Raw genomic sequence first — 24,677 nt, 5'->3', positions numbered from 1 at the left:
GCCCGTTAAACCACGAGTCCCTCTTCTCTCTCAGGAACATTCGTTTAGACCCTCTTTCTGTTGGCGTGCACTTCACGTTGTTTTGGTTTTGGTTTTCTTCAAGTAACCTCCCTTCCACGCCATCACCAACGCCGAGGAGGCCTCTGTCCGCAAAGCCCAGCTCTCAGCTCAGCCCCCAGCCCAGGCCTTCCAGGGCCTCCCTGGCCTGCCCAAAGGTAGAAGCCGCACTCACTCCCAGTGACCTAGTCCCCGCTGCGACCCCTCCCGCACCCAGGCCCCTCCCGCACCCAGGCCCCTCCCGCACCCAGGCCTCACCAGCTCTCCTGTTGTCCCTCGCCACATCTGGTTTTTAATGCCCTGAATGTGACTGTGTTCTTGCTGTCTGTGTCATCCCGTGTTCTTGCTGTCTGTCTGTGTCATCCCATGTTCTTGCTGTCTGTGTCATCCCATGTTCTTGCTGTCTGTCTGTGTCATCCCGTGTTCTTGCTGTCTGTCTGTGTCATCCTGTGTCCTTGCTGTCTGTGTCATCCGTGTTCTTTCTATCTGTGTCATCCTGTGTTCTTGAGGTCTGTGTCATCCCATGTTCTTGCTGTCTGTCTGTGTCATACCATGTTCTTGCTGTCTGTCATCCCGTGTTCTTGCTGTCTGTCTGTGCCATCCCGTGTTCTTGCGGTCTGTGTCATCCCGTGTTCTTGCGGTCTGTGTCATCCCGTGTTCTTGCTGTCTGTCTGTGTCATCCCGGGGGCCTCTGCCAGGCCAGCCCAAAGCCCGTGGGAGTTGCTTTCTCCCGGCACAGGCGCTGGGCCTTTCTGCACCGCCTCGGGGCGCCCGCGGGTCTGTGTCCCAGGCCCCACGCCGCAGTCCCGGCCTGAGGGCTGCCTTATGGGCCTGGTTTGTGAGCTGCTGTGTCTGTGCTGGGGCCTCACTCCCTGCCCTTCACGCTGGGGACGCTGGCGGGTCTGAGGCTGCGCTCCCCAGGACGTCCCTGCCCCCCGCTTCCTCCGCTCACCACTGAAGAGCGCGTTTTCAATTCCCGTCTCAAGGGGAGGTGTTTAGGGCCATGTAGGCCCCATGAATTCAGGTTCTGACTCAGCAAGTTGCCTGCTTAGGGTTCGCAGGCGTGGCCATCATTCCTTCTTCCGCACACGAGGTTAGAAAGGGGAAGCGTTCTGTCTGTTGTTTGTTTGTTTGTTTAGTTCTTTTTCCTGGGGGTGTCGTCCTTGTCAGCTGTTTTCCTGTGTGAGTGACGCTGGGGCCTCCTCGCTGTAAAACAGACTATAAATACACTTAAATAGTTAGATAGGTTTCATTACACATCATGTGTCATATGCTATGTGTCACAGGCATGTCCTGTGTTACGTGTGCTCCAGCTGCCTGTGCTGGCTCAGACCTCCTGCTCAGGGGGCCCTGGCTTTGTGTGCTGGGCCCCGTGTCCGGGCAGAGCCGGAGAAGGGCGGGCACGGGGCCAGGCTGTGCGGGTCTGGGGGCTCCGTGTCCGGTCAGAGCCGTGGAAAGGTTGGGCACGGGGCCCCAGATTTGCGTGCTGGGCCTCATGTCCGGGCAGAGCCGTGGGAAGGACGGCCACGGGGCCAGGCTGTGCGGGTCTGGGGGCTCCGTGTCCTGCTTCGCCTCAGGATGGCCGCTCTCACCTCCTTCTGCCAGGAGGTCATGCCCCGCGGTAGGTCCCTGGCTGACCTCAGTGAGGATCGGGCCCCCTCGGTGCGTCCACCTGGTCCAGGACAGGACATTTGCTGGGTGGCAGGGCCCGTGAGGAGGCGCGCACCTGCATGGACGCCACGGGACCTGAGTGCAGCCGCAGGAGGCCGAGCTCTGCGAGGGGAGCGATGGGGAGTCTGGTCTGGTTTGCAGGTGAGCCCCGCTGTTACCAGTCCCGGCTTCCGTTCACCAGGAAATGATGGATGTGGGATCCCGGGTGGATATAAACAGCAGTGCGCCCTCCGGACCGCCCAGCAGCCTGCGACGGGGCCCCTGCACAGGGAGCGGATCGGGCCAGACTTCCTCCTGTCCCAGGCGCCCTTTCATTTGCACCAAAAATAGACCCGCGCAGGGACCCAGTCCTGCCTCACTCTCACCTCAGAGGGACCCGCAGCGAAAACACAGCCGAGGGAGCCCGCCATGCAGATGTAGGAACTCGTGCGGCTACATCCCTGCGTCGCCCTCCTTTGCTGGGCGGGAATGAGATGCCGGCTGGGACCCTGGCTCTATTGTTAGCAACTCATTGTCTCTCCATCTGCGGGGAGCAGTCACTGCCAGCTCAGCCCCCCGGGACCCGCCTGGGATTAATGAGTCTCACGGAGGAAGCGGAGGGAGAGTCTGAAAGGCAATTTGCTCAGCAAAGTGGTTCCCGTCTCATGTGCGATGTGCGTTTTGGGAGCATCAGGCCCTCGAGCGCCTGGCTGATGAATGGAAGCAGGCGTCCCCCCAGGCGTCCTCGGGGCAGAGACCCAGTGGGGACCGTGGTTAAGGCCACTCTTCACGCACTGACCACGGAAGGCACACGTAAAGAGCGGCATGCGTCTGGCAAAGCTTATTTGCATGTGATTGCTCTTTCTCCTTCCCTCGCAGACACGGACCCGTCCAGCGAGCCATACTCGGTACCGAGCACTGACTCCTGGAAGCTTTTACAGTTTTTACAAATCCTCCACAGAGACTCCTGTGACGAAGCCCCCCTCTGGTTCCCCGTCCCCGAGACCAGCTCCCTCTCCCCGCCAGGAGCCAGGCCTCCTGGTTCCCCATCCCTGAGACCAGCCCCCCGCCACCTCAGGAGCCTCCTGGCTGCAGGTCACCCGCCCTCTCCTGGTGCTGACCTCCAGCCTCTCTCTGGCCCGTTGACTTTCTAGTCTGCAGACATCTTTCCAGACGCAGGCGCAGTCTCCTTTCGCGCCTACAAGTTACTCTGCCAGAGAAAGCCACAGGGTGTGATCCCTCCCCAGACGCTCTTGCAGGGAGACATGTGCCCTCAGCAACTTCCTCTCCTCCTGGCGGCGCCTGCCACCCCTCTGTCTCCAGGGCCCAGGATTCCAGAGCAGCGAGGGCGAGGGCGAGGGCGAGGGCGAGGGCGGGGAGAAGGCCAGCCATTGAGTGTACTCCTCTGGGCAGACACTTTTATAGGATTTATTACCTTAAGACCAGGGGAGCCCGGCTGGTGTGGCTCAGGGGCTGAGCGTCCACCTATGAACCAGGAGGTCACAGTTCAATCCCCGGTCAGGGCACAGGCCTGGGTTGCGGGCTCCATCCCAGTGTGGGGCGTGCAGGAGGCAGCTGATCCATGATTCTCTCTCGTCACTGATGTTTCTATCTCTCCCTTTCCCTTAGTCTCTGAAATCAACAAAAATACATTAAATAAAAGTTTTAGTCCTAGCCGGTTCGGCTTAGTGGAGAGAGCGTCAGCCTGCGGACTGAAGGGTCCCAGGTTCGATTCCAGTCAAGGGCACATGCCTGGGTTGTGGGCTTGGTCCAAAGTGCAGGAGGCAGCCAATCAACGATTCCATCTCATCATTGATGTTTCTATCTCTCTTCCTCTCCCATCCTCTCTGACATCAATAAAAATATATTTAAAAAATTTTAAATATATTTTTATATTTATATAAATATAAATATAAAAATATATTTAAAATTTTAAATAAATTTTAGGGGACAATCGGAAGTTACGGTAAATGATATTACCTTTACTGGAGATCAGTAATCTCAAAGAGATTATGGGATGCATTTCGGTCAGTAGGGGGGTTGGCACTTGAACTCAGGTCTTTATGAGTCAGAGACACAGGGGTCAGGGACAGAGGTCACAGGAGGCTCTAACCAATCACAGGACAGGCCGCCCAGCCAGTATGGTTGACCTAAGTCTTGGCATCTCCAAAATAAAATGGTCCTAGCACCACACTTAAAAGCCAGCACTAGAAATCCTAGTCTTTTTTTTTTTTTTTTAATCGCCTAAATATGTTTGCTCTTGCAATATCTTGTTTTGTGTTTTTATTCGTTTTCTCTAGTGAGGACTTTAAAAGCTTGCTACATGTCCTGGTCGTATGTCAAAGGTGTCTCAAAAACGAAATCTGACTGGGAAGGAGTAACTCGCCCAAGGTTCGAGTCTGCTGCCGGTGGATGTGCAGCAAAAGGCAGCGCCGGGATGTGTCCTGCTGGTCTACCCGCCGCCACGCCGGGAGGTCTGGGGCCGAGGCGGGGGCGGGGGAGCCAGGTCTGAAAGGCAGACTCAGTATCTCGGGCCACCTGTTTACTGGTGAGTGCCCAGGGCAGACAGCCCGATTCGCCTGAAAATCCATCCCTGGAGAGCACGCGCCGTCTTTACTCAGCGCCGCAGCGGGGACTTCTTCCTGGAGCCGTTCGCTTCCCGGCCTCACTGAGGCCCTCGGTCTGCCGTGGCCCAGCCTGGATGGCACCTGCTGGGATCACCAGTGATCGGCGCTGCCAGACCAGGGACTGGTTCTCCCGGGGTGAGACTCTCCACAGGCTGCTCTCAGCCCTTGACCCTGGAGAGATCCTCTGACCCCCTCCCGCAGGCCCCGCTGCCTCTGCGCCTCTCGGCACCGGCTCTGTGTGCCACCCACTCCCGGCCTGGGTGCTGAGCGGCTGGGCTCAGCGGTGGGGGCCTGGAGTGTCTGTGGTTTCTCACACCTGCCCCCGCGCCTCCATATGGTTCTCCCACGTGTGCCGGGCCCCATGGAGAAGGGAGAACAAGACAGAGACACCTGTGGCCCGGGGCTTGCCTTCCGTAGGAAGAGCCCCCAACACCTGACTGATGCGACTTGGATGGTGCGCTCAAGCTCTGGGTGGAGAAGTTAGGATGTCAAAGGTGTCTCAAGACAGTGGACTGCTCTGCACCCTAGGCCTCTAGTAGATTTATAATTATTTTTATGCATATATCTTTACATTTTGCAGAAAATAAAAATGTGGGGTTGCAAATCACATTGACAAAACAGTGGGTCTTTAAGAATATTTCTCCCTGTATTTACTTTTGCCAGAGAACGTTGTATTTTCATGTGGTTTTGAGTTGCTATCTAGTGTTCTTTAGTGTTTCTGACAGGGCAGGTGAGATAGTAATGAAATCACTTAGCTTCTGTTTGTCCAGTAATGTTCTAATTTCTCTCTCATTTCTGAAGGACCATTTTGCTAGACACAGAATTCTCAGTTGACAGTGTTTTCCGTTGAGCAATTCTAGATCTCGCCTCACTGCCTTCTCATTTACGTGGTTCTTGCTGAGGAATCCGCTGACGGTGTCATTGGGAAGCCCTCCGGGTGATGAGTTCCATTCCTCTCTCTGCCTTCAAGACTCTGTCTCTGTCTTTGATGTGTCTCTGAGTGTTCCTACTTGGAGTTTGCTGAGCTCCTTGGGTTTGTATATCTATACTTCTCAAATTTTAAAATAGTCCAGCTCTTATGTACTCAAACTCACATTTAAGATGGTGGCTTTAACATCTGTGTGCAGGCCCTCTGATGCTTGTGTTTCTTCAGGGAGTGTTTCTGGAGATTATTTTTCCTTTGACTGGACCATGCTTTCTTATTTCCTTGTATGCCTCATGCTATCCTGTATAATAAAGCACTAATATGCTAATGGTCATGACACCATCACGCCGTAATGACCGTCAGCAGGAGGCTGCGTGCGCATGCGCAGAGGGGCGGAGCCACCGCGTTGCTCCAGAGACGGGACGGAAGTGGGGAGGCACCTGGAGGAGGTGGGACCATCCCATGGCGGGGAGGGCGGGGGTGAGAGCCCATAGCGCCCCCTTCACAGTCCTTCACCACCCACCGCTCGCACTCCGCGTGCCTGCCGCCCACCTGCCAGGGGAAGGAGCGCAATGCGCACGCTGCCAGGAAGCAGCGCTTGAAACTCTGCAGCAGGCATGAGGCTTCCACGCTCTCCTCCAGCGCCATGATGGGGCGGAGCCGCCGCGTTGCTCCAGAGACAGGGCAAGGAAACGGGGAGGTGCCCAGAGGAGGCGGGACCAGCCTGAGGCGACTTGCAGGACTGAGGGCGGGGCCTGAAGTGGCCAGAGAAGGCCAGAGGGGTCAGGGGCAGGGCCAGGCGCGCTCAGGCTCTGGGTGGAGAGGTTAGGGTGTCAAGACGGGGCTGCGGGCAGATGGGCAGGGCTACGTGATTTTGCGCTGGGCCTCTAGTATTTTATAAACTGGGCATTTGAAAGACAAAGCTGCCTCTCCCAGGCTTTGCAGGGTGGTATGGAGGACTTTTACGAAGTTGTGGGTCCCTGAGCCTGGGAATCAGCCAGAAACAAAGACTTTAGATCTCCTCAGGTCTTTTCTGGGCATGTGTCCAGCCTTGGTCTGTGTGTGCTCCCCTTACCCGCTCCCTCAGTCTCTTTAAAATATCTCAATATCCCAAACAGCCCCAGCGTCCTCTCGGGTCTTGGGCACTCTGTTGTACTCCGCCGCCTGCAACCTCCTGCCCCAGGTGTCCACATGGCTGCAGTCCCTGTGCACACTTGACATGAGGGTGGCTCCTCCATTCACTCCATGGCGTCCACCGCTGTTGCCCAATCTGAGCTCCACGCCAGGCAAGACAGACACCAGTCCCTCAGGCAGCCCACAGGTGGGCCAGCACATGGCAGACGAGATCCTCTGAGCTCCTCTATCTCCAGTAAGAAAACCGGGAATAGGCTACTTCCTCCCACCCGCCCTGGGACGTGTCCAAGACGGTGTGAGGCAGGCCAAGTGAGAAATCCATGGCGTTCTCCCCCGTGGACCATGGTGACTGGGGTTCCTCGTGGGCGTGTGCTCGGTTGCTCTGGATCCCCGAATGGCTTTGAGAGTACCTACACCATTCCTTCGCCTGTGGTTGTTCGTTTGATGTTTCCACAATGGGGTGAGGGCATGGGGGGGGGGGGGGTCCTACTCTGACCTCCGCTTGTTGAATTGCTTCTAAATGAAACAGAGAAAAGACAGTTCTGTCTTTCTTGCCAGCAACTTGCTCCGCTTTTGGCTTGTGGCTCAATTCCATTCTCTGAACTTGAGCGGAAGGCTGCAGGAGGGCCTCTGGGAAGAGGCCTCTGAGCTCATGGAGACCATCTGGCTTCTCCTCCATCCTTGGTGGGAGTGGACATGTTAAATAGGGCGGAATGAGTGTTGGGGGTGGGGCAGCCACTCTGTCTGATAAGCGAACGAGTCCTTAAAAAAACTGTCCTGTGACTGGACAGCATCCCATCCGGGGAGCGACGCTCCACAGGCCAGTCAGGAAGTGAATCCGCCCATCTGTGCAAGAAAAGCAAAGCTTGGTGAAGTTCCGTGATGAACATGTTTGATGGCTAAAGCACAACGGGCCGTTTCATCCAAAATATCTCTCGTCTAGGGCTTAATCGATAACTGGCATCATCATTTCTTCCATGGGAACTAGTGAAGTCTTCCTTGTGTATAAACTTGGACATCTTCATGGGCAGCTCTCTCTCCTTGTCATGCTAGTCATGGTAGCCTGCCATAAAGTCAACCGTAATGAGCAAATAGTAGAGACCTTCGATCCAGAAGGGCTCAAACCAATAAAACGGAGCCCTCTCATGGGGTAAGGAGTCTGTGTTTCCCAAGTACAAGAATAATGGTTCATTTTAATGCAGCTCAACTGTCTTGATTCTTAAAGAAATAACATTTTAAGTCATAACTTAAGAACCAAATCTGCCTAATATAAATGTATTCTCTAGGTATTTCCCCAGAAGCTGCACAGAATCATAATAATGTTTCTCTCTCTCATATTCCAGTGAGCCAAGGAGGGGAAGCCCTGGTCTCCGACATGTGTCCAGACCCGGGGGTTCCGGAATTCGGGCGACGAGCAGGAGCTGACTTCAGGTGGGAGATAAAGGCATGATTTGAAAAGAACATTATTTTCTAACGCACGAAATGTGAGCTTGCCATTGCTAATGTGTGTGGTTTTTTTTTCCTTTCGATTTAAAGATACAACTTCTCCATTATTACGCAGCTATATTATTAGTAGAACTCTACATTTATGCTGAAAAATTTTAGGTATGCTGGAGTTGACACCTTTCACTGTGTGACCCAATGTTAACAATTTAACTCAAAATGTATATAATAAAAATGCATCTCTAGGTTTTTTCCCTGTTTTAATTTGTTAACTTCTCATAGTCTAATGCATTTGGGTTAATGTGTAAAAAAAAAAAAAAGTAGATGGGGAAAAATTTAACTGTTGCTTATTTCATTAAATAAGCTTTCGTGTTAATGAGTGTAAGTGGCCTGCAGTGCGTTTCATTTGGAAAATGTTATGATTCATTGCACGAGGGTCATGATGACCCGCAGACTGCTTTTTGGTCAGCACATTGTGATTGTGGTCCTGGTAGCAGTGCTGTTGGCTTGGATATTTGCATCTTTTCATTTATTTCAGGAAACTTAAACCTCCCTGACCAGTGTGGCTCAGTGAACCAGGAAGTCACAGTTCGATTCCTGGTCAGAGCACATGCCTGGGTTTCTGGCTTGATCCCCAGTAGGGGGCGTGCAGGAGGCAGCTGGTGAATGACTTTTCTCTCATTGATATTTGTATCTCTCTCTCTCCCTCTTTGTTCCTTTCTGAAATCAATAAAAACATATTTCTTTAAAAGAAACTTAAACCTTTTCAAAATGACTCAAGATGGGAACGCATCTGAGGAAAAGGCTTCACAGTCAAACACTGCAGGGAGCCGGGAACTCGTTTTTTCTTTCCTGTAATCTCCCGGGTTTTTGAGAGAGAAACAGAAAAGGCGTGCAGCGCGGTCAGCCTCTGAAGTGAGCCAACAGCTGACAGGAGCAGGGGAGGACGGGGGACGTGTGTTCGCAGCACTTGCTCCCCAGGGGACCCCGGAAAGTGCAGTCACAGGCAGTTTTAACGTTGTCTGTCCAGCTGGAATGCCTTCTATTCCCTTTGTCGCCTGAAGACACCGGGTGGAGCCAGGCCACAGGTGAACGGAAGTAGTGAGGCGTCTTGCCTGCTTCCCGATCTGAGGAGGGAGCATTCTGGCTTCCATCTCTCCGAGCGATTTTAGTTTCGCCTTTTTTACTGATGCCTTTCATCAGGGGCAGGGGGTGCCCCTCCGTTTGTAGGTGATTGGAGGCTTTCCATCGGAAACGGGCAGAACATGTCGTCCACAGCTTTTCCACATCAACGGTGTGATCTCTTGGTTTATTTGGTTTGTTCGTATGAATTACATAGATTTTCCTGACTTTGCACTTCGGGGTGAAATTCATTTGGTTTTGATGTATGTTTTTTATATACTGTTGGATCTTATTTGATTTTTTTTTAGATTGTTTGCATATATGTTCAGAAACGATACTGGCCTGCACACTTTTCTTGTAATGACCTAATCTAGTTTTGCTCTTAGAGTAATACTGGTCTCATAAAATCAGTTGAGAAATATTCTCTCTTCTTGAATAGCGGGGAGAGTTTGTATAGAACTGGTTATATACATATATATATAACTTCTGGGAGATTCATCTAGAATTGATATTTTCTTATGAGAAAGTTCTTAAATTACAAATTCAACTTCATTCCTTCAGACAGGCCTCCTCAGGTCATGGTTCTCTACTGAGTGAGCTTGACAGTTGGTATTTCAAGTTTTTTCACTTTATCTAAGTTGTCAAATTTAATGGCATAAACTTACTCATAATATTCCCTTCTCACCCTCTCCATCGTTCATGATGTCACAGTCCTCATTCCTCATGTTGGTGGTTCCTGTTTCCTCTTTACCTGACACCTCTTACTAGAGCATGTCAGTGTGTTGATCTTCTCAAAACAAAAACAAAAAACACGTTCAGAGTCCCTGACTTTTTCTGTTGTGAACGGCAAGAACAGGGAAATGTGACATTTATGGGATACAGTTAAAGCAGTTCTAGTTTTCCGGGAATCACGTCTCTGATCCGTGGGTTATTTAAATGTTTCCAAATATCTAGGGATTTTCCAAGGGTCTTGGTGCTCAGAGAGAACACTTTATATTACTTCAACTCTTTTGAACTTACCGAGCATTATTGTCTGGCCTAGAAATGCTTGATCTTGGCAAACACGTCACGTCCCTGGAAAACAACTCACATCGTGTCACATTGGGGGAGAATCGCACAGAATGTCTAATAGGGGGAGCAGTCGATGGAGGTGTGCAGCAGTTAATGCCTCGCTGGCATTCTTGCCACGCGCTGTGTCCTGAGAGAGCTGCACGGTCTCCTGCTGGAACTGGGGTCTGTCTGTCTCTCATGGTACTTTACCTGTTTGTGCTTCGTGGACTTTTTAAGCCATTTTATTAGGTACATGCGTGTTTAAAATTATGTCTTCTTAAGAAATTCATATCTTCCATACAACAAAGTGACTGTCTTTGCTCTCGGTCGTATCCATTGCTCCGACATCAGCTTTGCCTTGTGTGAGCATACATTCCGGCTTCCTTTTGATTATTGCTAATATGGTCACACTACATACGGGCACTTTTATCTGCCCTTGCACTCAATCTATACTGCATTTTCGGGAGGGTTAAAATATTTTTTAAAAACTTTCTGCCCTCACATACTGTTGAAAAAGCAATGAATATTTTAATAGCCTTTTAAACAGTTATGCTTATTCATATTTAAACTGCCATAAAAATTGACCAATGATACCCACTTAAGTGTCACCTGCAATGTGGAATTAAATCATAGCAATGAACACTAAAGTGTGTGCAGCTGTCATCCACATCGAAGTAATGCTTTCTCCACGCATAGTTTTGGCCCATCACGCACGGGCCACGCTCTCAATGCTCACGCATTTCAGAATATCATAGCAGCAGCGTCACGTTTGTGAGCATGGCTATGCAGTGGGACCTCAGATCGCGAACTTCATTTGTTCCGGAAGGCTGTTCGACAAACAATTTATCCGAAAAAGCAATCGTCTTTTCCTGATTAGGAATCATGTAAATTGAGTTAATCCCTCCCAGACTCCACAATGATGCCCTGCTTTAACCTTTTATATTCCGTATGCCCATGTGCTGTCTAATCTATAAGTAAACACTGCTTTCCTTAACCGCACCGCACCGCCCTGCTCGCCTGACGTAACCGCTCGCAGCACGAGGTGCTCGGCAGCATCTTTGTTTCTTTCCGTCCCCGCCTCCCAGTGCCGCCACCAGCTCCCCGCTTTTCCTTCACCCAGAGCGACAGCCGTCTCCCTACCTCTTCTCTGGCCTGTGACCCTGTTCCCTCCGCGCCCTGAGCAACAGTCGCCTCTGGACGGCCTCCTGATGGTTTAAAATTGTGCCGACCCTGGATTCCCCAGCAGCAAAGGCATTCGCTCCTTTGTCTGTGGCCTGACGATGCTTTGCCCGCGGAGGTCTCAGCAGGAAAGGGCTGTCAGGTGGAAAACGGAAGTTTTGGTCGACCACGGAGACATTTTTTTTTCTGTCAACAACTGGGTCAAGAACTGAATCGTTGGAAACGGAAGGCCTTGGAGAAACGAGGTTTGAATGTATTTCTTATCAGAAAACGGACTAGTGCTTGGTTCCTAGCATCGCGGCAGGGGTGAGGTTGCTGTCGTTTCGCTGGCCCTTGCCTTTACGCCATTAACACGTGGAAAAAGGCAAGGGCGTCTCAGTGTTGTTGTCTCAGTGCCGCGCCCTCGGGGAAGGCCCCGCCCCCACCCGGGGTCTGTGGGCCACACTCACCACGGCGAGGAGGCGCACCCCACGTGGGCGCTGACTCCATCAGAATAAAAATTATAAGGAGAAAGAGCACATGAAGAAAGTGTTAACGTAAAAATAAAAACAAAAACAAAAAAACATTCAGACCCGTAAAGCATTTTTGTGAGTTTATTTGAGCCAAACTGTCGACAATTGCCGGGAAGCAGAATCTCAGCGGACTGGGATAGCGCTCTGGAGAACGGCGGGTTTTCACCTTGTTTTTATAAATCACCATCAGAGGAGGAGCCCTAAGTGGGTACATGAACTCCATTGGTGATGGGTTAGGGGGCGGGAGGAAGCAAAGCGGAAACCTCTGGGATTGGGTAAGAGTGAGATGAGGGACACGTGCTTTTTCACTCAGGTGGGTGCAGGACAGGTAGCAGGCAACCATGAACAGGATAACAATCACCACGAGGGGATTTGGGGTCCCCATGGTGCCACTTGCTGCATGCTGAGGGGCCCCGAAAAGGGGAAGTTACAGTGACCCCACATCCCACAGGTGCGTTACCTCGGATGCAGAAAGACTAGGCTCCGTACAGGTGGAAGCTGACCTTTGTCAGGGCAGATACCGGCCTAGGACATGACTCCCACCATAACTGCTGTGAGTTAAATTTTTAATTTCAGACCATCCTGCGTGGTCAGTGGAGGTCTCCGAGTTTGCACGGCCGCCACGCAGCCGCCCCTGAGCTGGCTGGTGAGCAGTGGCCTTATTTTTTCGGCCATAAAAGCCAAGCGCCATTCGGATCTCGACGTTACTGCGCTGACATTAAAGCTCCCTGCATTCCCCGGCGTCTGGGACTGTGGTGCCGTGGGCATCGGGCGGGCGGGACCTGCATCTGTGTACTGACTGCTCCACCGCATGAGGGTGCAGCGTGTGCGTGCGTGGGCGAGCCGGGAGACGGTGCCTCCTGCGCCTTCGCTGGATGGCGCGGGAACGGCCTGGCCTGCAGTAACCTCACCGGCCATGCTGGGGCTCTGAGCAGGGGGAGGCTCTTCTGAATTGTTGACAGAGTTTCTGAGGCTGTTTTGAATGAAAGGCAATTCAGTTTTGTCTAAATTCTCATAATCAAACCTAATGGCCAACATTGTCAAGATGAGTGGATAGAACTCGTCTGTCGTTCGCACTGTAATTATAGGTAATTTGGGGCTGTTTTTATTTGAAAAGAGTCCACTTTATTAAGTCGCTAAAATAGTCCTCATCCAACTGTATTGATGCTATTATTCTTGCTTCTTTGGAAATATTTTTCTCCATCGACAGTCTAGGTATTAAGTGCAGTATTATCTCTAAAGAATCGTAGATAAACACAGCCCCCAAGTGCAGGGCTTTCTTGTTTGAACCCGGATGAATCTGGGGACAGCTCTCTTCACCATCCACCCCTCTCTGTAAGACAAAGCATGCTCTGTAGCGACGGCAGGGGCTGATGGAAGCTTGTGGATGCGGGTGCAGGGCAGTGAGGCGAGGCTCCGCCATGGCCCTGGCCTCTTCACGCATCTGCTTCCTGTGCTGGTAGGACGGCCCGCAGCTCCAGGCAGACACAGTCGGCTCCCGTTTTGCAAATAGAGCTGTAGGGATGGTTACTGAGATTTGAAAGTGGATCCGTTCATTGACCTCAGAGCCCCTGTTGACCCAAGTAGCTTGTAATAAGAAAATGAGGTGTAAAATGTTCTCACCTGCAGGAGCGCTGAGTGGGGTGTGTGGGTGTGTGGGGTGTGTGGGAGTGCAGGGGATGCGGGGTGCGGACATCACCAGTACCGTGGAGGGTCAGGTAGCTGGAACCAGCCTGGAGCCCAGCCTTCTCAGCCATGGGCGCCCGTGCCCAGCAGGAGGCGTCCCCCCCACACGAGATCCGCATGGGCCGGCGGTAGCCTGCTCCTCACTGCCCCGTGTCACAGGTTCTCCAGCGAGCACATGGATGTTGTATATGTCAGAGTCCCATGTTGAGTATATGCAGGTGAGGCAAAAGTAGGGTTACCTTTGTGAGTACACAACAGTCTATTCTTGTAATATCGTTTATTAATTGTATCATTTTCCATACGGACAACTGTATACCTACTTTTGCCCCACACTGCCTGACATATATGTATATATATGTATATATGTCTATATATGTATATGTATGGGTGTGTGTGTGTATGTGTGTGTGTGTGTACACGTATGGTAAGTGTATATAACATATATTTAAGTTATATCTACTTATCTATACTTACACGTCATGTGTATGTATATACATTCTCACACGTTACGGACTCCTAAGGTCGATTCTTTAAAGAACTCTCTATTCCATGTGATCGGTGCTGAAAGGGAATCGGAGACTTCCCTGGTTTCTCTGAGACACGGCCCCTCTCCTGCCTCCGCGGCAGAGCCCCGCGCACTCCAGTCCTGGGTCTCTGGGAGCCACGTGGCCCCTCCTGAAGCCGCCGCCTCCTCAGGGGCCACCGCTGCCCTCGGGGTCTGTCTTGCTGCTGTCAAGTCTCAGTCCGGACTTGACCAGGAGGGGCCTCCCCTCCTGCCTCCCTGCCTGCCCTGCAGGGGCCTCAGGTGTCAGAGCCCCCACCTCCGGGAGGAGCACTGGCTGGTGGGGAAAGAGGGCGGGGCTCCAGGAAGCAGACTGGGGGCACTGGCCAGCACCCCACGGTCCCCGGGACCTGCTCTGTGTGAGCTCCCACGCCCACCTCCCTCGTCATCACGCCCGCTCTCCCAGGAGCTAGCGTGTGCCTCGTGGCCACACGTCCGTCACCTCAGGGTCCTCCTGAGTGGCGGAAATACGCATTTACCTCACAGTTACGTTCCATCAGGTTGGATCGCGAGGTTCTGAAGGAGAGAGGAAAGGCTTCCTTGATTTTACTTCTTTAAAAAAAAAATGTTTATAGATTTCATAGAGGAAGGGAGAGGGAGAGAGAGAGAAGCATCAATGATGAGAGAGAATCACAGATCGGCTGCCTCCTGCACGCCCCACACCTAGGATCGAGCCCTCAACCCGGGCCTGTGCCCTGACCGGGAATCCAACCGTGTCTGCTGGTTCATAGGTTGATGCTCAGCCTCTGAGCCCACCGCCGGTTAAGAGCACTGAAGCTCGGCCCTGGTGGGAACCTTCCTTCCACATGGCACACCCTTGCCCTGGCTCCCATGGGCACTCAGAGGACGAGCGGCGGGTTGTGGTGTGAGACCCAGCGTGGCCTGAGCTCGGGACGCAGCGTCGGGCCTGTGAGTGTTTCTCCCCGATTCGCGTGCACCAGGCACAGCAGAGGAAGGAGGACGGGGTGGGGCTGGCGTTGCCTCGGGCCTCCGGTCCCTATGGCAGGTCGGGGCGCCCCCTCCTCGGCCCCTGCCTGGGGATCGCCCACCAGCTCCTGGCCTGCTCCGCGGGGTGGAAGTTGAAGACACATTTTGAGAAACGTGCACTTTCTATGTCCTTTACACGATGCGGCTGCTTCCCCAGGAGATCACGGCCCCTCGGCGGCCGCAGTCGGGAGACATGTCGGCGCGATCCCTGCTCTGCCGGGACCACGGTGTTTCTCAGACTGCTCAGCCGCCTCGCTCACACTCCTGGAGCCCGTACGTCCTCTGAGACGGGCAGCCTGCGGCCGCTTCAGAGCCATTTACCCAGCCACAGCTGCTCCCCAGAGGGAACCCTCCACGCAGCCGGCCGGCGTGGCTGAGGCATTCAGCATCCTCAACCCATGAACCAGGAGGTCACGGTTGGATTCCAGTCAGGGCACATGTCCGGTTGGGAGCTCGATCCCCAGTAGGGGGCGTGCAGGGGGCAGCCGATCAGTGATTCTGCAGAGGAAAGAGAACAGTGAATGAAGCGGCTCCTGGCCCAGAGCCCGGGCCCGGGCTTCCTCCTCTCCCGTGGAAAACGGGCAAGAGCCACGGCCGCTGCCTGGGAGACGGACGGGGTTGGGGCTTCGCCTCTGATCTTGGCAGGAGCCCCCAGGACTGGGAGAAGGGTCTGAGGATAGCCCTGCCCGGGGGACCAGCCCTCCCAGCCCGATTCCCTTCCTGCGGCCCCGGATCCCCTTCCCGCCGCCCGCCTGTCCTTCACCAATGTGGCCTGTGTCGTCATGTGGACGCGTTTCCGCCCCTGTGTAAACGGGAGGGGGGGAGGTGGAGGGGGGGCGTGAGTATGAGGTGCCCTTTTCTGCTTCGTCCGACAACGAAGCCCTCTTTACACAGACTCCCGTGGACTCGTCACATAGTGATAATGTTTACACGAAGTTTCTCCACAGGAAGCTCACTCGCTCTCCTGAAGGCCTGGCTTCCGAGTTGGCTGGCCCTTGAGGCCCCTTCCCAGCTCAGCGCCGTTGCTCCCGCCTGGACAGCCTCCCGCTGGGCGTGCTGGGAGGGCCTGGGTTGTGCTGGTGCTGACACAGGACCTAAACGTCGTGTGACGCACCGTTGCTTTCCTTCCCGTAGCCAAAGAGCTCCCTGGCTCCCTCCGGCACGTTTGTGGCGCTCAGTTGCCTCAGGACGGAGGAGAGGAGTCTGGAATTGTGCCTGTAAAAGGGAAAAATGACCCAGGAAGGGCACGTGCTGTGTGCACATCAGAAGGGTCCCAGGGCTCTGTGATGGTGGCGCTGTCCAGGGTGCTGAGCAAGCCCCCAGCCAGAGAGCGGACAGCTCACTGCCCGTGGTCTGGGAGCCGTGGCCACAGTGACGAGACCACGCCTTTCAGTTACTCGGTTACTGGAGGCCATCGGTTGAGCATCAACGCTCCTTTCAGAGCGGAATACGGACTGAGGAATTGGCCAATCCACGAGGTTTTCTACCACAGCGTATTTTAACGTGGAAGCCGTGACCTCAAAGGCACTGCCCAAGGCCATGGACAGGGCCCTTCCCCCCGGCTGCTGGGCGTCTGCTCCCTACGCCTCCCCCAGGGCTGCTTGGTGCTCTTTCAGGAGATGATCTGAATCCGCGCCTTTGCCTCGGGTCGTCCGCATGTGTTCATGGCGGAGAGCTTCACTCGGTACCCATGCTGGAGGCTGCGAGAGGCGTCAGAGTGGACCACGCACCACGCAGGCCTCAGGGGCCTTGTCCTGGGACCTGACGCGGTGTGGCCGCTGTCTCCAGCCCCCGCCCTCTGTGCCTTTGGCCATTATTCCTAAATAAAACATCGGAGGGAGCCCTAAAAGAACCAAGTCTTGTACCTCACGGAAGAGGAGGAGGAGGAGTAAGGACAGGACGCCGAGGTCACCACGCCTCGGGGAAGCTCTGGAGCAGCCGGGCTGGGCACCGTGCGTTCTTGGGCAGGACGATCGGAGAGCCACGGCTGCACGCGCCAGGCGGGCTGTAGTCCCCTGAACGAGCCGCCGACTCGCCGACAGGGCTCTCTGGTGGCTCTTAGCCCACAGCACACGTGTGCACTGTGAAACGTAAATCAACTGCGGAGACCTTTCAGACCCAGCCCACGTGTTCGTTTCTGAGAGTAATGTCTCGTTGCATTTTTACTAAAGGCACAGTCAGTTCCCCATGAATATTCCCGTAGCAGTTTACACTCTACGTACACATTGCCCCGGGCTGTGTGACGGGGGCTGCCTCGCCCCATGGGTACATCCTGGGACACGCACAGCCCTCGCCCATCACAGGTGGACCAAGGGCAGTTGTGGAACATGCAGATGTCATAGAGGCCACTAGAGGGCGGTGGAGAGCAGACGGGTTTCTTTGCCAGCATTATTAGAGCTGTTTCACCAAATATTTTAAAGATTTTTTTTTTTTAAGTAAGAAGGGGGAAGAGGAGGAGAGAGAAAACTGGAAGAAGGAGGGGGGGGGGGGATACGGGTGCAGCAGACATGGGGAAAGAGTGGGAGAGACCTGGTTCCCCACCAGGGCACATGCCCGGGTTGTGGACTCTGTCCCCAGTCAGGGGCGTGCAGGAGGCAGCCGATCGATGATGTCTGTCTCTCGTCAATGTTCCTATCTCTTCCTTTCCCTTCCTCTCGATCTCAAATCAATAAAAACATATCTTAAAAATTATTAAAAATAAGAAGGGGGAAAAGGAGGAGAGAGAAACCGTAAGAGGGATTGAGAGGAGGAGAGAGGGGTGGAGGGAGCAGAGATGGGAAGGGACGGGGCAGACCTGACAAAGAACAGTAATGTTATTGCAAAGTCAGCTGAGGTGTAGGATGTGTACCTGAGGCCACGAGGTCGTGTGCAAGTGTGATTAATTTTCGCTTCAACATCTCCGTGGGATCGGAGTCAGAAAGGGCCATGGGCTCACTCTTGAAGCTGTTCGGATCAAGGGGTCCTCTGTCCTTTGGTTTAAAGTCAGCTGTTTATGTCCCTTCTTCCCTGGTTCACAACACACACACACACACTACACACACACACACACACACACACTTGTACATTCATACACACACAGACTCACATACACACACATGTTCTGTAACACGTCACGTAATCATCGGGCCACAAGGCCCTCATTCTCAAGAAAGTAGCTCATATTATATATTTATTTATATTTTTTAATAAAATAAAATTTAAATATATATACATATTTTATTGATTTCGGAGAGGAAGAGAGAGATAGAAACATCTACGATGAGAGAGAATCATGGATCGGCTGCCTCCTGCACGCCCCACACTGGGGATGGAGCCCCAACCCAGGCCTGTGCCCTGACCGGGAATGGAACCGTGACCTCCTGGTTCGGAGGTCGATGCTCAGCCACGGAGCTCTGCTGGCCGGGCTCTTGCCCCATTTTTGTCAACATCGAGGTTGGGGCTTGTGCCATGGAAGGCCCGTGGGAGTGTCCTCCTGTAGCCATGGCCTGTCCAGCGGGAGGTAACCCACGCACCCCCCGCACACCCTGGCCAAAGCCGTCACGGTGCCTTCGGGCCTGAGGGGGCCTCGCACGGGGCTGGCCCACCTGTTCCACGTGGTCCCGCAGTGTCATCGCGTCACTGCCTGTCACCGAGAGCCCAGGTCTCAGGCGCCGCTCGGCAGCCAGAGCCGATGTGCGTGCGTCTAACTCGAGGCCGACGGACTCCTTTCCACCGCAAACAGTGCTTTCCCGTGAGACGCGTTGGTGAGCCACGACGTCTCTGGCCTTCCTCTGACTGTAACTGAGTTTATGACAACCATCTAGACTCTTTCCTGAGAAGGTTCCTGTTTCTGTGGAGCAAGTGTTTTCTTATAAACTTCATTACGATCAAGACACTCAGCAGGAGATTTATCTTCTTAAGGATATTGAGGTGTTGGCCGTCGGTGCAGTGTGTACAGCGGGTCGCTGGAACGGACCCATCTTGAACCTCGAGTCTGCTCTTTAATGACCCCTCCCCGCCCCACACCAACGCGCCAGCCTCTGGTCCATGAAGCCGGCTCTTCCGCAGGCCTCATGGGGCCAGAGCGACGCAGCCCTCGCCTTCCTGTGCTGACACTTCCTCGTGACCTGGCCCTCCTCCGTGTGTTCCTGTGAGATAGTTGTTCACAGGGAGTGGCATCCACCTGGGTTTGTCTTCGGGATACACCGTCCGTCCCCCTCTCCCCACTTCAGCCACCGCCCTCAGGCCCGTCCCTCATCTCCTGTGCCACAGCGGAGGCGGCAGGTCCCTACGGCTGGCTCTCTGGCGATGCAGCGGCGGAGCAGACTTGGAGCCCCGTGGGGGTGTCCCCCGATGTGGCCTCTGCTCAGGCCAGGGCGCGTCTGGGCAGACCCCCTGCTGGCTGCTCAGGGTTAACGTTGGTTTGACAGCACGAACAGCAGCAGGGCTGAGACGGCGTCTCCTACGGCGTCTTCCATGAGTCGTTAACGGGCTGTTTTCTGTCCTGTCGCTGCGTAGGGTCGGCGCGAACGTGCAGTTCTCCTGCGAGGACAGCTACGTGCTCCAGGGCTCCAAGAGCATCACCTGCCAGCGGGTCACCGAGACGCTGGCCGCCTGGAGCGACCACCGGCCCATCTGCCGAGGTGAGCGGGGGGGCGGCGGGGCGGCACCTGGACCCCCTCTTTCTTTGGGGTTCCCAGGTTTTTCTGAATCCACCATGAGATCGAAGCACAAAGCCTTGTGCGGCGACAGAGCTGAACTTGGTGACGGTGTATCTGTTCACAGGGACGTGGGTAACAGAAATATTTCCTGGATGTTCGTTAGGAGGCAAACCTTTTCAAGGATGTGTGTGGTTTAAAAACTCGGCCCCGCTGGTGTGCTCAGTGGTCAACTATCGGCCATGAACAGGAGGTCACGGTTCAATTCCCGGTCAGGGCACATGCCCGGGTTGCGGGCTCGATCACCCATCGGGGGTGTGCAGGAGGCAGCCTATCCATGATTCTCTCTCATCATTGAGGTTTGTATCTCTCTCTCTCTCTTCCTCTCTGAAATCAATTTAAAAAATCATTTAAAAATTCAGAAAAGATACAAGCAAATGGAGTCATTGAAACTCACACTTATACCATGTACTTGGGCCTTCTGTGAGCTGAGTATATTTATATGCCCAGTTTGCACACGTATGAACATTTTACGTAACCAGGTCCCTGCTAATGCGAAAGGGATCACCTTCAACGGCAGTGGAGCGAATGCCTGGGTTGTGATGTTGTTACCATGGTAACGAGCTGGTTATTAACAACAGGAAAGGAGCAAAGGGGAGGCCGGGCGTTACAGGCGCGTCAGCTTCACCAGGAAGCTGCAACGTCACTGTCCGCAGGGAACCGCCGCCTGTTCCTTGCAGGCCACTGGGGGGAGGGGTTCGAGAAGGGGGGGATGGACGTATATTCAGTGAAGTCAGGGTGATGTAGGGAAGGTGCCTGTCAATCAAACCTGGGAACAGAGGTTGTTGCTAGAAGGGGTGGGGCCCCTGCAGCGTGTGAAATCTTAGAAGGTTAAAATCCCCAACAGGTGGGGACATGGAGAGGTCCCCACCGATAACACTGTCGGTGACAAAGGTTCACTAGCAGGAGCACAAGCTACTGTTTCATTAGTAAATGATCTTAAACTAATCTCCAACCTCGTTAGCACACTGGGACCTAAGGCGAATCAAGCGTGTTTGTAGGAGGAATCAAGCGTGTTTGTAGGAGGAATCCAAGTGTGTTTGTAGGAGGAATCAAGCGTGTTTGTAGGAGGAATCAAGCGTGTTTGTAGGAGGAATCAAGCGTGTTTGTAGGAGGAATCAAGCGTGTTTGTAGGAGGAATCCAAGCGTGTTTGTAGGAGGAATCAAGCGTGTTTGTAGGAGGAATCAAGCGTGTTTGTAGGAGGAATCAAGCGTGTTTGTAGGAGGAATCAAGCGTGTTTGTAGGAGGAATCAAGCGTGTTTGTAGGAGGAATCAAGCGTGTTTGTAGGAGGAATCAAGCGTGTTTGTAGGAGGAATCAAGCGTGTTTGTAGGAGGAATCAAGCGTGTTTGTAGGAGGAATCAAGCGTGTTTGTAGGAGGAATCAAGCGTGTTTGTAGGAGGAATCCAAGTGTGTTTGTAGGAGGAATCAAGCATGTTTGTAGGAGGAATCAAGCATGTTTGTACGGCACAAGAAGCACTTGCTGCCTCTCTCCTGGGCTTCCTTGTAAGGAAGCCGGCATGGTACATGGCAGTACTGTGCATGGCATGGGGGCATTGTACCGCCTCTTGTCTGGGTGAGCCTGATCAGCTCCGGGGGTCAAGGGGCCTCCAGCGGTCCTCGCCTGACCCCTGAGCCCTTAGTCTGGGCCCCTCTGGGACGAGAGACATTGCTCTGCTTCGGTGGTTGTTTTACGTGGTGTCTGAGTCTGGATAGACATGGAGTATGGTATGAAGCTGGACCGTAGGCTGTGCACGCCTATAAATAGCCTATATAATAAAAGCCTAATATGCAAATTGACCGAATGGTGGAACGACCAGTCGCTATGATGCCCACTGACCACCAGGGGGCAGACGCTCAATGCAGGAGCTGCCCCCAGCCACAGGCCCCAGGGCAGCCAAGGCAGGTGCCAGCAGCCCCCCCCCCCAATCGCTCCATGGGTCGCCCCACAGATCGGCCCTGGTCGCCGGCCAGGCCTCGGGACCCTACCCATGCATGAATTTCGTGCACCAGGCCTCTAGTTGTATATAAGAGTGCCGTTGTTGGTTGTTGCTTTGTGTCTCTGTTGTTTGTTTAATTTGTTTAAGGAAGGGGCACGTCCCGCGTCGCTGGGGGCTCGCTGCTTGGGGCAGGTTGACCCGGGGCCTGGAGTGCAGGAACTTCAAGGCACCAGTTCCAGAAAGTCTTCGCTAGTGCGAGTTCTTGTCTGTCTGTCTGTAATGGAACTGTGGTTGCTGATGTTCTTTGCTTGCTTTCTATCTTTTGGGGGCTTAGCTTGCTCTTTGCTGTTTTGTGAACATGGGGAGCCCTCTGTCTCTGTGTGTGGGTTTTGTGCCACTCAGAACCCATATGCTGTGCTGGGTTCCTGTGAGGTAAGATTCTAAGGCCAATGTCCCAGCCCGCCCTTTTGAGAGTACTCCCTTATTGACTGTGGGGGTTTTCGTTTGTTATTTCTGTTTTTAAGATCTCTTCTTATATGCAAGATTTCCTGTTGTTGCAGTCTACTCAGAAAGAAAAATATGGGGAATAAAACCTTCTAAACCTCCAAGTCTTTTCCTTGGAGGACCAGATCTACAGAGGTGCCCTCCAGCAGGCTGCAAAATAGCAGTGGGGCTGGGGGGCACTCCCATCTCGTAAAGAAAAATAAAATAAAGTAGTGCTTCCACATCAAAGCCACTGGAGGCCAGTGAGTTATTCCTGTTACAAAACTTGCCAAGAAAATGCCTTGGGTAATAATAATCGGCTTTAAAAATCTCAAAGTTGTTCAGACATAATAAATAGATGTAACTAAAATGAAGGATTTATGATAAAGCTTTTCAGTGATAATTACATGTGCCTGTACATAATTTTCCAATGTCCTTGTTAACTTAAAACCCTTTTTGTTGAGCCGGTAATGGTTGGCTCCCTTAATGTAGAAGCGACCCAGCTGGCCTGTGGCATGGTAAAAGCCCCGGATGCCACCTCCAGGGCTACCCAGGGGATAAATCAAGAGCTGAGCCAGGCCAGGGAGGCAGTGCTGGAGGGTCAGGCAGCAATAGATTATTTGTTTTTGCAGCATAACCACGGCGGTGAGGAATTTAAAGGAATGTGCCATTTTAATCTTTAGGATAATTCTCAATTAATAGAAAACAACATTCAAAAAATTAGGGAAACCATCTCCAAGGGAAAACAATGAGGAGGGTTTTTTGGATTTGAGTTATCCAACCTGACTAGGTTTGGGGAATTATTTTCCATTTTTCTCCTGTTTATATTTTGTAGCCTGATAGTTTGCTGCTGTATTCAATGCCTTCCTCTTTTTAGATCCTGCATTCTCTGTATTCCATCCCCAAGAACTGCTTTTAAGGCAGATGCAATTGGAATCCAACAGGCTGATATTTTTCTTCTAAAACTAACCTCATAGACATGAGAGGATAGAAATAGCAGTGGGGGAATGACAGGGGCAGAAATATAATACTGGGAACCAGTTCTAATTATAAGAAATATTACTCATGCACTTTTAACTGTGGTTGTTTTGTTCTGATTAAAGAGGGCACATTCTGCCAGCCAGCATGGCTCAGTGGTTGAGCATTGACCTGTGAACCAGGAGGTCATGGTTCAGTTCCCGGTCAGGGCACATGCCTGGGTGACAGGCTCAATCCCCAGTGCAAAGCGTGCAGGCGGCAGCCAATCAATGATTCTCTCATCATTGATATTCCTATCTCTCTCCCTCTCCCTTCCTCTCTCTGAAATGAATACAAATATATATTTAAAAATTTAAAAAATAAAGAATGCACATTCTAACCTGGCTGGGAGTTGTATGGGACCTGGGAGCTCACCTGGAAATGCAGTTCATCCTCCCCATCCGGGAGCTGCCTGTGATCATGGAAAGATGAGCAACGTGTTGCAGAGACCAGAGCCGCCAGCCCTTTGAAGACCCCCAGTCTTTGCATACCCATAGGCCTTTGCAAATCCCCAGCCCCCATTACCTGTGAACTGCCCATTTGGCACACCCTTCTGCCTACTTCCCAGGTAACCTTTGTCCTTCTCCCCGACGTTAGCAGCTGGCTTATCGGGGGAGGAGGGACGGGGGGCAGAGCAGATGTGTGTGGGTGACCTGCTGCTCTCCCTGCTGCCGGCAGGACTGGAATGAGCGCTCATATAGGATCCAACCCTGTCGCTGCTGAGTCCGCTCAACTAGCGGCAGGCAGCTGGACCCCTGGTTGTCGGTTACACTTGTGGCGTTGTACGTGTAGAGCACAGAGCTGGGATTTACCCATGGCGCCGAGGGCAGAGTGTGGCGTGGCGTGGTGTGGCGTGGCGTGGCGTGGCATGGCAGCTGGCGGTTTCCCAGGCGGGCGATCTCGTGAGGAAGCACTCGTCTCCAGTCAGACAACTGTGCCTGGCTGTGCCCCGCGGCCTGTGGCCCTGGCCCGCTTTGTGGGTGGCGTCATCCTCAGTGTGACGTCACTGGCTTTTGGAGGAGCGGCAGGAAGTGTATGTTCCCGCCCAGGGGAGGCGATAGACAATGTTCCCAGCCATTAATGCGGACGGAGCCTCAGGTATGATCGTTCCCCTAAGGAAAATAACACGCTTTTATTTCTTCACGCGCTCCTGGCTGTTCTACTCCAGGAGCATCTGTCACAGCTTTAACAGGCCCGGCTAGACAAAGCTCGTGATTCTCCCCGGTCCTCAGTGGCTGCAGCGCACAAAGGAAGGTGTGGAGGGGCGCTCCCTGACCCGTATCTGATTCATGAACCCATAGCGCTTCCCTCCCGGCCCTGATCTCACCGCACACGCAGACCCGTCTCAGGATCTGCTGCGTCAGACGCGGCAGTGACACAGAGCCCTCAGGCGTTAGCCCTTAGCCCTAGACCGCAGCTCCTGCATCCAGGCCTCAGGCACGCCCCCACACTCCGCCTCGGCCCCCCACTCCCGCTCAGAGGGGCAATGAGAAGAGGCTGTCTCCCCCACCCGCCCAGCCTCCGTGTCCCCCTGGGTCCCAGTTTCCTGGAGAAAAGCTCCCCCACGGGCCTCTGGTGGGTGGCTCGCTTGGCTTGGGGGTCCCGT

At 53.3% G+C, this 24,677-nt stretch overlaps 1 protein-coding gene across 1 annotated transcript in view; it reads left to right on the top strand.

Moving 5' to 3' along the window:
• CSMD1 (CUB and Sushi multiple domains 1) overlaps window positions 1–24,677 on the top strand; it is a 694,425-nt gene that overhangs the window by 426,145 nt on the left and 243,603 nt on the right. Inside the window, exons 8-9 of the mRNA XM_054719948.1 lie at window positions 7,737–7,824; window positions 19,432–19,556. Coding sequence (XP_054575923.1) covers window positions 7,737–7,824; window positions 19,432–19,556 — 213 coding nt within the window. The remainder of the gene's footprint in view (window positions 1–7,736; window positions 7,825–19,431; window positions 19,557–24,677) is intronic.

This window comes from Eptesicus fuscus, chromosome 8 (genome assembly GCF_027574615.1).
Source record: "Eptesicus fuscus isolate TK198812 chromosome 8, DD_ASM_mEF_20220401, whole genome shotgun sequence".
NCBI classification, from domain to species: domain Eukaryota; kingdom Metazoa; phylum Chordata; class Mammalia; order Chiroptera; family Vespertilionidae; genus Eptesicus; species Eptesicus fuscus.
Note: the sequence above shows the minus strand (reverse complement) of the source record. Positions and strands in the feature narration are given on the sequence as shown.